The sequence below is a fragment of the Microcaecilia unicolor genome, chromosome 2, assembly GCF_901765095.1.
Source record: "Microcaecilia unicolor chromosome 2, aMicUni1.1, whole genome shotgun sequence".
Classification (NCBI taxonomy): domain Eukaryota; kingdom Metazoa; phylum Chordata; class Amphibia; order Gymnophiona; family Siphonopidae; genus Microcaecilia; species Microcaecilia unicolor.
Window position 1 is genome coordinate 466,212,484 of NC_044032.1, and position 16,461 is coordinate 466,228,944.

At 42.4% G+C, this 16,461-nt stretch overlaps 1 protein-coding gene across 4 annotated transcripts in view; it reads left to right on the plus strand.

Annotated features, from left to right (window-relative positions):
• Nucleotides 1-14,163, plus strand: part of UBOX5 (U-box domain containing 5) — a 59,635-nt gene extending 45,472 nt beyond the window's left edge. For all 4 annotated transcript variants that reach the window (XM_030191006.1, XM_030191005.1, XM_030191004.1 and 1 more), the window contains exon 5: nucleotides 7,493-14,163. In XM_030191006.1, coding sequence (XP_030046866.1) covers nucleotides 7,493-7,701 — 209 coding nt within the window. In that variant the 3' untranslated portion in view covers nucleotides 7,702-14,163. The remainder of the gene's footprint in view (nucleotides 1-7,492) is intronic.
• Nucleotides 14,164-16,461: the final 2,298 nt, after the last annotated feature.

Genomic DNA, 16,461 nt, shown 5'->3' on the forward strand with positions numbered 1-16,461 from the left:
ATCTCATTCTGACTTCTGCCTTATGTACTTCATCAGCATACCCTTCTATGGGAATCTAGTTTATGCATACTGTCTGTCCTATTTTTGTGCTTTGTGTTTTTTTAAAATCATGACATCACAGTCTCGTACAAATGTCTAATAATATAACAAACACAGCTGCCAAATCAAAAGACATTCTGATATCCAGCAGCTCAGCAAATAAGCAAGTGATATTCAAGTAACTCTGAATCTGTCTTCACCAAAAGTTTATTCTTTTTTGTAAATAGAAAAAAAAATCCTGAACAGGCTGAAGTCATGAAGGTCTCATAATCACCTACTGAATGTTTTTAACATGTCATACTGTGCTAGGAAGCAAAGTGTGTGCAATTACAGCATGAAAAATGCAAGGTGACTCTTAAAAATGAGCACATTTACTTAACTCTCGTCCAGAAGCTGCATCAGAATTGAGCAAGTAATTGTACTGAACCTATGAATGATGAGGTTTTTTTCAAAAATCTATATAGTGCTGAAAATGAAGTCTCGATTGCTTGTTTTTCCATAATGTTAAAGAAAATCTGAAAAGGATACATCATATAACAACTGTATGAGTGAAAGTGGTAGGGGAGTAGCGCATTAGCCCTTCAAAACTTGTATGCTGAGAAAATAGAGAAGTAACTAATCCATGATGCAGTTTCTGCAAATATAAAAATTAGAAGGGTGGTTATGCCGCATACCTCACCAATAGCACTGTTTACTGCCATGCCAGAAACTCTGGTTCAGTTCCTAAACCTGGTGCCTTCTCCTTAAGCTACCAAGGGCTGGGAACACTGGAGGCATTTTCACAGTACACGAGAGCTATGTGTACTATTTTATTTATTTATTTATTTATGAACATGTATACCCCACTTTTTTCCCAATTAAAGCAAAACTTAAATGGTCTCATAACTAGAGTGAGCTTTGACGGCAGCTTCAAATGCTGAGAAGTAAGACCAACGCCAGTTAGATTGCTATGGTCTGGGTTCCGTAAATGAAAAAAACAGATCAGGATCAAGGCTGGAATTGGCTTCGACAGCAACTGCAGTAGTTGGGAAGTAGGACCGGTTCTGGGTAGATGTCTATGGTCTGTGCCCCAAAATTGGCAGGGAGAGATAGAGATTAGGTATACCAGTGTTAACCAACTGAAGCTCAATGCAGAAAAAACACAATGCCTTATATTATCATTGCAGTATAATAAAATCAACTATACCAACATAAATGTACTAAATCACATGCTTCCTGTTGTGGACAACCTGAAACTCCTGGGTGTAACAATCGATCGAAACCTTAATCTAGATAAACCATGTGAAAAATGTTATAAAGAAAATGTTTTATGCAATGTGGAGGCTTAGAAGTGTAAAACCTTACTTCCCAAGAGAGACATTCCGCAAACTAATGCAATCACTGGCATTGAGTCATTTGGACTACTATAATTCCTTATATGCGGGATGCAAGGCTCAAACCATTAAGAAACTCCAGACTGCCCTGAACACCGCAGCCAGACTGATATTCGGAAAAAAAAGCGAAATATCATAGTGCCAAACCCCTTAGAGAAAAACTGCACTGGCTTCCAGTAAAGGATCGAGTTACATTCAAAATATGCACCTTAGTTCATAAAAATTATTTATGGAGATGCCCCATCCTACATGTCAGACCTTATATTCCTTTCTGAATACGCTGCCAGAACCCTTATCCACACCCTTGTCGCCTCTCGCTTGGACTATTGCAATTTACTTCTCACTGGTCTTCCGCTCAGCCATCTCTCTCCTCTCCAATCTGTCCAAAATTCTGCGGCACGACTTGTTTTCTGCCAGAATCGTTATACCCATACCAGCCTGCTCCTCAAGTCACTTCACTGGCTCCCTGTCCGCTTCTGCATTCAGTTTAAACTTCTCATACTGACCTTTAAATGCATCCACTCTGCAGCCCCCCATTACCTCTCCGCTCTCATCTCTCCCTACATTCCTCCCCGTGAACTCCGCTCGCTTGACAAATCTCTCGTCGTCGTCCTTTTCCTCCACTGCTAACTCCAGGCTTCACTCCTTTTCTCTCGCGGCACCTTATGCCTGGAATAGACTTCCTGGACCTATACGTCTAGCTCCATCTCTACCTGTTTTCAAATCTATGCTGAAAACCCACCTTTTCACTGCTGCTTTTAGCTCCTAACCACAATTGCCCTCCCCTTGTCCCTTCCTCCCTTCTCACCCATTACTTCCCTCACCCGTAACTGTCTTGTTTGTCTGTATTACTTAGATTGTAAGCTCTTTTGAGCAGGGACTGTCTCTTTGTATCAGGTGTTCAGCACTGCGTGCGTCTGGTAGCGCAATACAAATGCTAATAATAGATCTACCAGAGAGGAACAACAAAAGTTTATCACGTACTTTCTTGAACCTCCATTATCCCAACTGCAGAGGACTTAAATATAAATCAATACATACATCTAGCTTTTCATACATCTGTACACAACTATGGAATGAATTACCAACCACTATAAGAAAAACACGCGACCTAATGACCTTCCGAAAACTAGTGAAGACTTACTTGTTTAATAAAGTGTACAAAATGGATCCCTCATAACGGTCTGACTCCTAAACTACAGCAGACACAATTTATATTGGAACTCTTTTAATTTGCCTATTTTATTTACACCCTAATTACTGATGACACCTTGTCCTGATATCATTATGTTATGTTGTTATCCATGTATCCACTTCTTACTCAACATAATTTTTGTATGCACCTTAATAGCAACAATTCTGAAATTCTTCTCCGTTAATATGACTGCCATAATATTCCTGTACACCTTATCTGTTATATATATACTCTGATTTTCTATTCCATCAATGTGATTGTAGTTGTATTATATTGTAAGCCACATTGAGCCTGCAAATAGGTGGGAAAATGTGGGATATAAATGCAGCTAAATAAATCATGAATAAGTGGAACCTGTGCAGAGTGCCATATTCAAATGTGGTCTATTAGTTGGGCAGAATGGATGGACTGTACAGGTCTGACTTCCAACATTTACTATTTTCCAAAATGAAACCAAGGCACAAAAAGGTGCCTGAACTGACCAGATGACCACCAGAGGGAATCGGGGATGACCTCCCATTACTCCCCCAGTGGTCACTAACCCCCTCCCACCCTCAAAAAAGAACTTTAAAAATATTTTGTTCCAGCCTCTGTCATACTAAGGTCCATCGCAGCAGTATGCAGATCCCTGGAGCAGTTTTAGTGGGTGCAGTGCACTTCAGGCAGGCGGACCCAGGTCCATCCCCCTCTACCTATTACACTTGTGGTGGTAAATGTGAGCCCTCCAAAACCCACCAGAAACCCACTGTACCCACGTGTAGGTGCCCCCCTTCACCCGTAAGGGCTATGGTAGTGGTGTGCAGTTGTGGGTAGTGGGTTTTGGGGGGCTCAGCACACAAGGTAAGGGAGCTATGTACCTGGGAGCTTTTTCTGAAGTCCACTGCAGTGCCCCCTAGGGTGCCCGGTTGGTGTCCTGGCATGTGAGGGGGACCAGTGCACTACAAATGCTGGCTCCTTCCACGACCAATGGACTTGCATTTGGCCGTTTCTAAGATGGGCGTCCTTAGTTTCCATTATCGCTGAAAATCAGAAATGACCAAGTCTAAGGATGACCATCTCTAGGGCTGACCTAAATTTCAAGATTTGGGCGTCCCTGACCATATTATCGAAACGAAAGATGGATGCCCATGGGGTTGGTGGCCACTGGGGGAGCAAGGGCCGGCTTTCTTTTTTCCATTATCGGCCGAAGCTGGCCATCCGTCCCGCCTTCGCTAGCCTGCCAACACGCCCCCTTGAACTTTCGCCGGCTCCGCGACGGAAAGCAGTTGGAGCCGGCCAAAATCGGCTTTAGATTATACCGATTTGGCCGGCTTTAGGAGATGGCCGGCCATCTCCCGATTTGTGTCAGGAGATGGCCGGCCATCTCCCGATTTGTGTCAGAAGATGGCTGGCGATCTTGTTCGAAAATAAGCTGGATAGTAACTTATGGAACATTGTAAGTTTTGAAAGTGCTTTGAAAATGAGCCCCTTGGTCACTTGACCCAAACTTTTCAATTCAGCACCAACCTGTAAGGTTTAATAATCACAAGATGTGGCTCAAAATAAAGTGACATATTACATTTAATTAAAATGGTTTTTGCCTCTTAAGTTTGTCGATGTACTACAATCTACTTTAAAAAATTTCTAATTGTTCTGTTCCGGATCCTACAGCTTTCTCTCATGACTCACCAGCAAACCTATTGGGACCAAAACATCTGAGAACACAATGATTTTCTATTAAATGTTACCATTACTCATATTCTTTAAACAACATATGACAGGTTACAATACTGTTAGTGACAGTAATATGCTAAGGAGTCCTGAGATCAAGTCCATTGTTCTGCTTCTTTGAGCAAGTCCATCTTATCTCACTTTGCATAAATTAATATCTTGGCTTCCAAGCTCTTTGGGATAGGGATTTGTTATTCCAGTAGGTAACTTCTTATGCATAAGCAGAATTTTGGATGCCATTTAAATGCTGCTTGAATTTGGCACTTCTTTAATGAATGCAATGTTCACCTTTCAAAATAGCATGCAGCATTATTAAAACTTTGCTACAATAAGTCCCTGAAGAGTTTACAGTTAACTGGTGTTTAGTTTTAGGGTGTATTTATCCCTCCCAAGATGGTAGACCACCCACCAATACCTAGGAGTAAATAAATCACCCAAGGCTGCATCAGTTTGCTCTCTATTAGATACCTCATCAAGTATTTGTACAATTAACAGATCAGTGATATCTCACTGGGAGTACAGAATATTGCTACATGAAATTACCTCCATATCTGAGCCTCCAAAGAATATACAACCAATTAGTTATGGGAATATATAGTACATAGATGTTCTCTGGGTCTGAGTCTCTAATGCCAAAGCCAATTAGTAGATATAAAAGACTCAAAGCTACTCATGAGAAAGCAATTAGATTACTTGCCAATTCAGATACAATTGATTGGTTTCTCATGGGAGAGAGAAGCTCAGCTGGTTCAAAGGTACCAGCTGTGGCTGTCTCTCTCCATTGAACTAGGAAGTACACCCACTTTTATATGTCCATTCAGGATATGACAGTAACACACCTTATTGGGTATATGTTAATGTCATAGTTAACACTGATTGGTTATGGTACTGAATTGATTAGTATTTACTGGAAAAGTCAATAATAGACTAGCTTTTACTGGAAGGCTAAGTCATCTTCCTGTGGAGTTATCTGGTTCTGTTTTTCAAAGACATCTGTTACCACCATATTGCCACATCCATTCAACTCTGCAAGTTAGACCCCCGCCCTTCCTTTTTCTTGCAGATGTCTGCTTGTGTCACGTCTGTGGTCGTGACCCCTCTCAGGCTTACCTTATTTCTTGCGGTCAGCTTCTAAGCTGGCTTCTGTCTGGTCTTTCTAAGTTAGCTCCGTCTCTGTCTCTGTGTGCTGGCTGCTTCCAGCATGGCTCTGATTACTCCACTATACAGCACCTGTGTGTGTTAAGCCTCTCTGTGCTTCCGTATGCTTTCTGCCTGTGTCTTGGCTTGTGCTCCTCTTGCCCTCTGGTGGCCAGACCTGGTGGCTGCATTGGATTGCCTGTGTGCTGTTTCCCGTTCCAGACTTCAGCCCAGTCCAGTCCGGATCTTCCGGCCTGCCAGACTTGCTTGTCTTGTTTGAGCCTGCACAGCACCCGTAGCTGCCTTGTGATTGCTGCAGCTGAGTCTCAGCTGCTGCTGGGCTTATTAGCCATTTGGAAACTTTCTGCCTTTGCCTTTGCATCGTCTGAGGTCCCTGGTATGTTGGGGTGCTGGTGCACTTCTGCCTAGTCCAGTTTATAGTCTGTAATTCTTGCCTGATTCTAGTTTAGTCTTTGTGTAGCTTCTTGTTCTGTATTGCTTGTTTCCCAGTCTTGTTTCTTGTTTGTATGTCTTTGTCTAGTTCTTGGTTGCCTGTGTTTCTTGTTCAGTGGCTGCTTTCAGTTCTGTCTCTTGCCTATCAGTGTTTGTTCCGTGTTTCAGTGGCTGCTTGCAGCTTTCAGTTCTGTCTCTTGTCTATCAGCGTTGTTCCCTGTTTCAGTGGCTGCTTGCAGCTTTCAGTTCTGTCTCTTGTCTGTCTAAGAGTCCTAGTCTAGTATTCTGTCCAGCCTCCCTGTGTATTCTAGACCCTGTGTGTATCCTGCTGGTTTCCAGTTCCTGCCCTGTCCAGTAAGTCCTGCCGGCCACCTGCACCCAGGGGCTCAACTCCTGAGGAACAGTGGTCAAGTGCAGGTGAAGTCTAGCTGGCCCTGTCAGAGTTCTGCTCCCTGTGTGGGGTGGTTTTGCCTGCCACTGCCGCTCCTTGTCAGTGGCCCAAGGGCTCACGCTCCTAGTTCCTGCTTTGGAAAACGTGACAGCTTGCTCTGCAGTGTCTCAATAGCTCATGAGCCCTTGAGCAACACTGGAGTTCAAGTGAGAGTCACAGGCCTATACGTTTTTTTTCTCATTTTGGATCCTGAACCAAAGTCAGGCCTGGGACCAAATAATAATAATATTCACTGGGTAGCTGAGTCAGCTGGAGATTGTGCTTTGCTTAAGGTTACAGAGTGTCAGGGGAGCAAAGGAGAATCAAAACCATGATTTCCCTGGCTCTCATTCCATTGCTGTATTAGGTCAGTCTTTCCCCACAATGCTTTAGATGATTGGAAGATGTTTTTTTATGCACAGGTTTTCATTATCAGGCCTTGGTAATACTACTTTATCATGCACTACAGGAAATTCTATTGTGAGCAAATGACTGCCTTGTCACTTGTAACTCCTATCTTAAAATCATGCAGAGAATGTATTAACATTTCTTATTTACATACTGAGTATCATTACTCTTTAAATTCCCTAATGGCTTTTGTGTTAGGAACTGTGGGGAAAATGTGGTCCTAGTGCTGTTACTAGTCTGCAAAATATTTAGGGGTCCTTTTACAAAGACACGCTAAAAATTGGCCTGTGCTACTTTTAGCACATGATTTTTCCCATGTGCTCAGGCCACCTTTTAGCACATCTGCATAAATGCTGAAATTTTACTTATGGCATTACTGACCAGGTACTAGGTTCCAAATTAGTGCCTGGCCACTTACTGCGTGAGCCCTTACCACCTCCTATTTACTTGGTGGTAAGGGCTCACATGCTAACCCCTCGGTAATCAGACACCATGCGACAATGTGGCCATGCTGCAGATTACCGCCAGCAACGCCCCCCATGGCAGAAAATAGAAAATTATTTTCTACCTCAGGTAACTGTGCGCGCCAACTTCAGAACTACCACCAGGCTCCTGTGCTACCCTGGCAGTAGGGCTGATTTGGCACCTTTATAAAAGGGCCCCAAAATTAGGTTTATTTTAAGTGACAGTTGTCTTTCCTATTGTGAATGCTAAACCAACATTGGCTTTTTCTCTTTTGGTTTCCAGGGCAGAGTAGGAGCACCACAGCGCAAGGATGTGTATCCTGCTCAAGGACATTCTCTCCATATTTCAAAACAGAACCCATCTACCAGCTTCCATGTGGCCACATCATGTGCCGTCCTTGCATAGCTGAAAAACAGAAGTTATCATCAATATTGTGCATAAGTTGTAAGAAGTCTGTTCCTACTCGCGATGTCCTGAGAGTTCACCTCTGACTTACTTTCCTAAGTTATTTAATTGCATTTCAAATGGATCTGTGAGAGAGAGAAATCATCATTTATCCTCTATTACTCATTTGTAAACAGAACTAGGACAGATGGCTTAAATATAAAATGACTGTAGAATAAGTGTTCTACAACATTTGCATATGTTTATGAAAATATTTTCAAAGCTTAGTGTGCCAATATCTGGTCTTTTAAATGTATATTTCCTAAGTACAAGACTTGCTTATATTGTAAAAACTTATCTATGACTTTGCCTTGCTATTCACAAAAAGCAGTTGAGTATTAATTTCTTTAAGCGTGGTTGCCACCCCTTTCATCTGTCCCATCTACCCTTGACCCGATGTCCTACTGGCTAGCACAAAAGCATGCTTGGAAGATCCACCCCCCCATGCCACCTTCTGAAGTTACCTTGGTGCATCAGGCAGAGTCCTCTGTAGAAATCTCTCCCAAGGAAAGATTAGTAAGGCAAATTTATTTTTTATAGACATGCATAGCAGTGGTGGGTAACATTATACATATATGCTAAGTATTGTTATTTAGTTTTTGTTATTTTGGCCAGCTGACAAGGTTGCCTTAGTGAATAGAGTGTTGTACAAACCAAAGGAAATGTGCAGCACAAAACTGAACTGTCCACTAGTTATTTTGTATAAAGGATAGGAAGCATTTATATGGCAAAAGTGGAAAAAGTTTACTTTGGACTAAATGCGAGACAATTTTATTGCGTTTTTTTTTTTTCTTTTGGTCAGATTAACTAATCTATGTAGGTGGAGGGTGGTAAAGAGGGTGTAGACTGTTGATTCAGGTGCTATATTACCCACGTTCATCAGAAGAGTGCTTCCTTCCATATCCACAAGGGAAAGGTAAAGTAGCAGCTCATGCAAAACAGCTACAGAAGTACTTTGGCTGAGGCAGATATTGCTGATCCTTCTCAGGATATAGCTCTAAACTTAAGGTGCCAATAGATTGCGCTTGGGGTACAGGATTTGCTCTGCTGAGAGAGCAGCTCAGTCAGGATTACAAATTTCATAACCTCCCTGTGCGGATATGCTCATATAACTGCTGCTTACCAAAGATTCTCAGGCCATTATAACATCAAAACTAGTTTTCATTATACATTGAGAGTGCACAAAACTCTTTATTGATAGCATAAGATGTGCAGATATAGATGAATGTTTAACATTCTTTTTATTATAACTCCAAATAATTCCTTATCCTGCTGGACCAGTCCAGACAAATTGGTTGTGTCCCCCTACCAGCAGATAGAATTAGAGAAACTGAACTTCTGGTAACATCACCAGTACAAGAGCTGGTGCAACCTGGAACTCTGTAGTATTTCTCTACCTCCAACAGATGGTTTAGGATAGCCTTGTATAGCAGTCTTTGGTGTTGGGTCTCATTCCCCAGGCTCCAGTCCATGGCCTTTGGTTGAGGTTGAGTCCCTTGGCTGGTTGCTCCTGGGTTCAGACTGTGGCTCTTACCCACAGTTGAGCCAGAAGTGCCTTCCTCCAAAGCCCCAAGTCTTGCCTACAGGACTATAGTTGTTCTCATGGGGCCTCTAGTAGTGGGGTGAGTGTATGCTTTCCCTGATCCTCTCACCATGCTTTTGCAGAGCCTTAAAGTAAAACTTGTGATGAGTTTTGCTTAGCAATTTGCTAGAGAAGTAAAGCTACCTAAAGAAAAGAGAGAAAGCGAAAGCATGGGGAATTTGGATGCAGGATTCAGGCTGGCAATATGAAGGATCTTCAGTAAGGTTCCGGTGTGAAAGAGAGCTTCAGTTCCTGGAACCCCTGGAGGGGTTTGCGGCTCAGCCATGGGGCAGCATGACCCAGACTCCAAGGCCCGCCTGAGCAAGCTTCCCCTTTAGGGCATCTTGCTTGTTCAGAGAAGACTTGGGGAAGAGGAGGCAAGACCTCAATGGCTCCCTGAGGCCCACCTTTGAGTAGCTAGATGTTCTGTGGATGTGGAGGAGCACCCTAAGGTTTGGAGGACTACTGAGGTAACAAGTGCCCTAGACTATTCCCCATGTCCTTGAAGTCACTGAAGAATGGACCCTTTCTCTGGAGCAAGGAAGACTAGACATTTGTAGCTTCAGTCTTGAAATTTATAGCTTCTGTCTTTTCAGAGGGCGAAGTCCCCCTAGGTTGCTCAGCTAGCAGTTGGTTGGCTGGCTTTGCCACTTTTTACTGTCAGTGGGCCTGCCTTCCAACAGGTTGTTTGTTTGGTTTTTAATTTATAAATTTAAATAATTATTTCAAGGATTTACACTTGTTCAGGAAAGTGTTATAACAATCAAATTATTAAAGGAAATATTATATAGCATATATAGCTAAAAACTCATCCACATTAATACTGGATTCCATGATTACTAATAAGAGGAAATTAAGGGAAAATATTAAGGCAACTAAGTACCTAAGACGGAACAGGTCTTAAACAATTATTCTCCTCAAGATCTTTTTGAGGTAACAAAAGATGTTAAATGGGAAGGTTCCATGAATACATATTTAACTGCATTATATCTTACTATACATTTACAGGGAAATCTCAAGTAGAATGTCCCCCCTATTTGCAAAACAGCAGATTTCAAAATTAAAAATTGTTTCCGTCTTCGCTGGGTTTCCCTTGAAACATCAGGGAACAAAAGAATTTTTAAACCCAGGAATAATTTTTCTTTGTTCTTAAAGAACATTTGAAAAAGCCACTGTTTATCAGGTAGCAAAGCCATGGTGGCTACCAATGTTGTCGCTGTGGCTAATTCGGTTTCCAAAGTATCCAACAAGGCAGAAACATCAATAGAATTTTGTTGTTGTTGTTGAACAAATTCTCTCTTTGGTATATAATATACTTGAGTAAATGGAGGGAAGTTTTCTTCAGGTATTCCCAATATTTCTTGTAGGTAACGTTTTAACATTTCCATTGATTTCACCATTGCCACCCTTGGAAAATTAACAAACCTGAGATAGTGATTTCTCATATAATTATAAATTTCTGATTTATATCTTAGATTTGAAATATCTTTTAGCATTGATGCTTGTATATTTCCCATACTTATTACATTCTTTGCCACAGTTTCAAATCGTTCAGTCAAGGATTTAATGTCAGTAATTTTTTTCCATTCTCTGTTCAACCATGGAAATTTTTTGTAAAACATTATTTGTTTGTTGTAGGAAGTTTTTGGTCTTGGTATCTCCCCCTGCAGCTCCCCTCTCAAATGAAAGCCAGGGAGTTCACTTTTCAGTGATTTATTTTCCCTGGATGCAGTGAAGGTGATCGCCTATCAGGAGTGCAGCCTAGGCCAGTTTTCCCTTTATTTGGTTGTATTCAAAAGGTTGTACCCTTCCAATCCCTTTTAGACCAGAAAACAATCTAGGTCTCCCTGAAGGTACTGAGCCTCTGTATGGATCTGCTGCACTCAAGGATAGCCTAGTCCAGGCTGGGAGAAAGCTTAACTTCTCTGGTCCTGACAGAAGACACAAAAGAACAGAGGTGCCTTCTTTGGTTCTGGGTGCTCAGCGGGAATGTTCAGTCTAGCGTGATGTCCTTGGCCTGTTCACTGCATCCCTTGCCTTCTCAAGGTCATGGTGATGATGGCCATGCATCCCCACAGGCGAGAGATCTGGGTCTTTGTACCGGATGCCTTGGGCATCCGAGCCACTTTCAAAGTGGAACTGTTGTCATGATGGAGAGGGTTTGAGGCTGTTGGAATGGCTTGGAGGGAATGAGCCTTATGAAAAGTCAGATGGGGCAATCACAGGTGCAGAACATCTGGAAGTGAGATTTGACAAAATAGAGAGTTGTATTTCTCCTGGAAGAGTGGCTTCTCAAAGGGTGGAAACAGGATGGAACAGAGTCATCTGTGTACAGCAAGCTTCTCAGTGCTAAGCCTCTCTCTAGTTGTTGGGACTGATAGTGGGGTTCTGGGCCCACATGTGTTCACTTCAGAGGGCGCTGTTGTCAAACTTGGCCCTCACTTCAGAGCCTCGTTATCAAGGAACATCCTAGCTGGATCTGCCCATCTGTGTGGTAGTGACCATGGCTATGAGACCTTCAGTTTGGAGTTAACAGTGCCCTAGCTGATTTTCACAGGGCTCTTGGTTGCATTTGGACTAGGTGGGGTCTTCAACCAATTCGGTATGAGGGCTGCTTATCTAGTGCTGCAGCTCTTCCTGCTCTCACCATAGAGGACTGCAATCCATGTGAGGTCCAATCACATGGGGGTAATGATGTTTTTTTTAGCAAACATGCAGTCTCCTGTAGTGGGTCAGATTGGTTTCGGAGGCCAGTGGCTTACAGCTGGATAGAGCATTGTCTTGAGGTGTTATTGCTAGTTTTCAAGGTAAGGACAGTCACTGAGCAGGTGGACCACCTCCGCGGGAGTGGAGCTGAGTTTTCTCACTGAGACTGAGTGGTGGTTCACTGAGACTGGTTGAAGTCGCTGCAAAATTTGTTTCTTCTTTGTTTGGTCATGCTGGCTTCAATGCATTTGTGCAACCCTTACTGCTGCAGGAGCCCCCAGTGCATTTTTCTGTATGACCCGTGATAGGTGGGGCCATTCAGAGGGTGGCCAGACAGCTGTTATGGCGATCATATTAGCTCCAGACCAGCTGTATTATCTATGACCAGTGGCCCTGTTTCAACTCCTGGTGGTGCACTTGTCCCTCTTCTGAAGGAATGCGGGCCACTGATATAGCAGCCACTCATCAGAGACATCCCAGATACCTTCTGATTCATGGCCTGGCCTGGAGAAGTGATCCCTATGTTATAAGTTACAGTTCCTGTAGCAGGCTACATGACTGAAAGCCGGTACGCCTTTTCATCTTTTGTTTAAGTCCAATCTGATGTGTGTTCATAAGATGCAGTGCGTGTGACACCTCCTCCTCTTCCATAGTGAGCAGGCTTGATTTTCCTCCTGTCTTAATACGGTTCATCCTCGAGCAGGGATTGACTCTCAATTCCTTCAGAATTTATATAGTAGCTTTGTCTTTCTCTCGGACAGGATGCAGGTGATGTTCCTAGGAGTCAACCCAAATCTAGTTCCTTTTTTTGCATGGTATGGAAAATTGCAGGCCACTATGTGGGTGATGCTGCCACAGTCTCAATACCTTGCTTGGGCCAACATGTCAGCCCTGGAAGACCAGTTGTTCAGCCTGTCAAGCATCAGAGATGCAGTCCCATACTTAAGTTTGTAAGAGAGTCTAAATCCCCATGTACTGTTCCATCCTTTTGCTGATAATGGGTTCCCCATTCATGTGAATCAGATGTATTCTTCCTGCCTTTTTGGTAGGAACTACCTTTGATTTCTCCTGGTAGCTTCTCAACCTGGATGTTCACCAAGTACTTCTGAGATGCTACTCAGTGACAAGATGATCAGGAGGCTGCATGTTCTCCTTGGGTCTTTTCCAGGTCCATGTGGAAGGAATTTGGCTTCAGCATCTTCCATAGTGTAGTGCAGTAAAGTGAACCTTGTGACAGACTCTAAACTAAAAAAAAAAAAAAGTGCCTTTGGGTCTTAAGGTCTGTTCCATTGGCTTAATCAACTTCTTGGCCTGAGGTCCAAGAGGATCTGAAGAGGATAGTTGTCAGGTGTCAAACTTGTCAACACTCTGCTCCTTGGTAAAACATTCCACAATTCGTCGTCTAGCCCAGAGCATAGCATAATCTGCCAGTGCGATGATTTGGGGGGCTTTGTCTTCATCCACCTTAGAGCATGTGTTTTTATGCATCCCATTCATCTGGACTGAGCTAACCAATCCAGGTCCTACCCTGGAAGACTATAGTCTGGATTTCGCTTGCTGTCTCCCTTCACTTTTAAAATGTAAATGCTTCATTGAAGGTAGGGGTGGTTGAAAATTTATGCTGAGATTCCCCATGGGAAGTTTATGTTTATGAGCTTGTTGGTTTCGTCGAACGGCTTTGGCAGCAATATGCTGGAGAGTTCCATACGACACCAGCCCTTATACCAGTAATGTCATAGAAATGTTTCAGTTCTTTACCTCCATCAGCTGGTAGGGGGACACAACCCATTCATCTGGACTGGTCTAGCAGGATCCGAGAAAAGGAAATTTAACAGATGTAAATTAATTTCACCTTACTTGACTTATTTGCTTTATAGACTGAGAGCTGATGAGTGCAGGTCAAATACATTTCTTGAACCAGAGTATATTTTGAGTTGCCTGCCTTCTGTATGGTAGGGAGCGTCCTCCAGAAGAGCTGTGACCTACCCATTGAGTGGTCCCCAGTCCCACTGCCGTGTATTTCAGAGTTTGGAGAGAGTGCTATAATCAATGCTTACTGAATCTTCAGACAGCATCTAATATATGAGAGGCACTGTAGAGAAAATATTAAAATTATGGCAATTATGTATTATATGCAAACTGTAGAAAAGTCATTGTCATAAATGTGGCCAGCTTGGATATTGTGTGACTGGGTTGACAGATTTGAACTCTATGCCTTAATAAAGTGAAAATGAAAGAAGTTGTTCACATTTGCTTTGTCATTTTTAATGCACATGTAGAGACCAAACTTATATTCTTCAGCTTAGTTCTTGATCACCTTCTTAGTTATGACTGAGTGTGGTCACAGCCGGTAGATGTTATAATTCAGCTCGTATGGTGGAACAGCATGACTTGATTATTTTGTCAAGTTTATTCATGACTTGCTACCCCGCCTGTCAGCAGTGCCAGCTAGGCGTCTTACAGACTAAAGAGGGTAGGAAAAATGAAGGTAAAGTTAGACAGACATGAGAGAGAGTGGGTAGGGTGGAAAACTACAATAATCATGGTAGGACGGGGGGAGGCACATACATCAGATGAGGGGAGTGTGTCATCAGGAACTGCAATGCCAGTGCCTACTCCGGAGGGAGCAGAAAGCAGTGAAAAGCTTCCCTAAAAAGATAGTTTTATCTTCGACCTTAAATCATTCTAGGGATGATAGAAGTCTTTGGTAGCTTATTCCAGAGCTCAGACCCCTGCACTGAAAAAATAATTCATCTAATTTTGGGGTGAACAATGTCTCTGAAGGTGGAGGGTCACCAAACGATGCAGATTGAAGGGATTTTTCAGGAATAGAAGGAGTTAGCAGTCAAGAGAGAAAATCTGGTTCACCTGTAGGGCTAATTTTAAAGAAACGGAGGAGAAGCTTACAGGTGAATACGGTAGGGGGGTGGTAACCAGTGGGAGGTTTTCAGAAGGGATGCTGTGATCATATTTCTGAGCCCTGCAAAAAAGATTAATAACCATGCTAGAACAAGTTGCAAGTGGTGTAAATCCTTCTGTGTGAGAGCTTTATAGAGGGAGTTACAATAGTCAAGTTGAATAATGACTAGGGATTGAACCAATATGTTGAGTGCTGGTGGATGGAGAAGAGCGGATGGAACGAATCCACTTTAACTTGTGGAATGGCCATCGAATAACCTGTGATAAGTGGTGTTGGTAAGTGAGTGTCATCAAGAATAACACCTAGAATTTTTGTGCTGGTGACTAAAGGAAATGGGGGTGTTACTGAGAAATATAGAAGTGGCAAGAAAGCCTGATTTCCTGCAGCAAAGGGAAGAGTTTTGGATTTACTAGGGTTCAGGACTAAGTTGTTCCAGAGCCAGTCATTGATCTATGCAAGTTTAGAGTTAAAGACAGAAATGTCTTGTGGGTTAGCTGGGCCAAGAGTACTGAGAATATAGATGTCTTCAGTATATATAAATACAGTGAAATCTAGGGAGTTTCCTGATCACTACAAACTAAACTTATCCCTACACTGGCGGAAGAAGGGATTACACCAAACACAAGAACACACATCCTACGGAACAAGAGGTCAAGTAGACTTGAAAAAATTCTGGCAACAGATATATAACAATGAATAGACAGCACAAACAGACTCCATACACTACCTCATGGAATGGGATAAAAGATGCAAATACATACTAGATGAAATAGCATCCTTAAGAACAAGATCTTCATGTAAGCATAACTTAATACCATGGTTCAACGATGAACTGAAAAAGCTAAAAACACAATCCAGAAAACTTGAACGAGCATGGAAAAAAACAAAAGATGAACACACACTCAACATATGAAAACATTCACAAAGAAAGTACAAATACACTATAAGACAGACCAAAAGATCGTACTATAAAACTAAAATAGGGACAGATTACAAAGACATGAAGAAATTATACCAACTCGTGAACAAACTTCTAGACAACAATCTGATCACTACATCAAATACAGACATCCCATCTGCAGATAAACTTGCTAAGCATTTCAATGAAAAAATTGTAAACCTACGCAACAGGCTACCCCAGGACAACATTGACGTTGAAAACTTCCTTAATAAGTTGGACCCAACCACTGGAAAATACCCAGCTGACCAAACCTGGTTAAATTTTGCCCTCTTCACCGTTGATACAGTTGCACGGGTGATCAGCAGGTTCTCCAACACTCACTGTAAACTAGATACCTGCCCCAACTACCTAATGAAATCCGTCCCTGACCACTTCATAGTAGACCTCACATCCCACCTAAATTACATGCTACAGCAAGGTCTCTTCCCTAAGGAAAATGGCAATATCCTACTCACCCCAATACCAAAAGACACCAAGAAAAAAACAAATGAAATCACCAACTACTGTCCAGTAGCATCCATCCCGTTGTCGGTCAAACTGATGAAAGCATGGTAGCCAAACAACTTACAGATTATATAAACAAATTCTCAATATTACACGAATCACAGTCAGGTTTTCACCCCCTCCACAGCACAGAA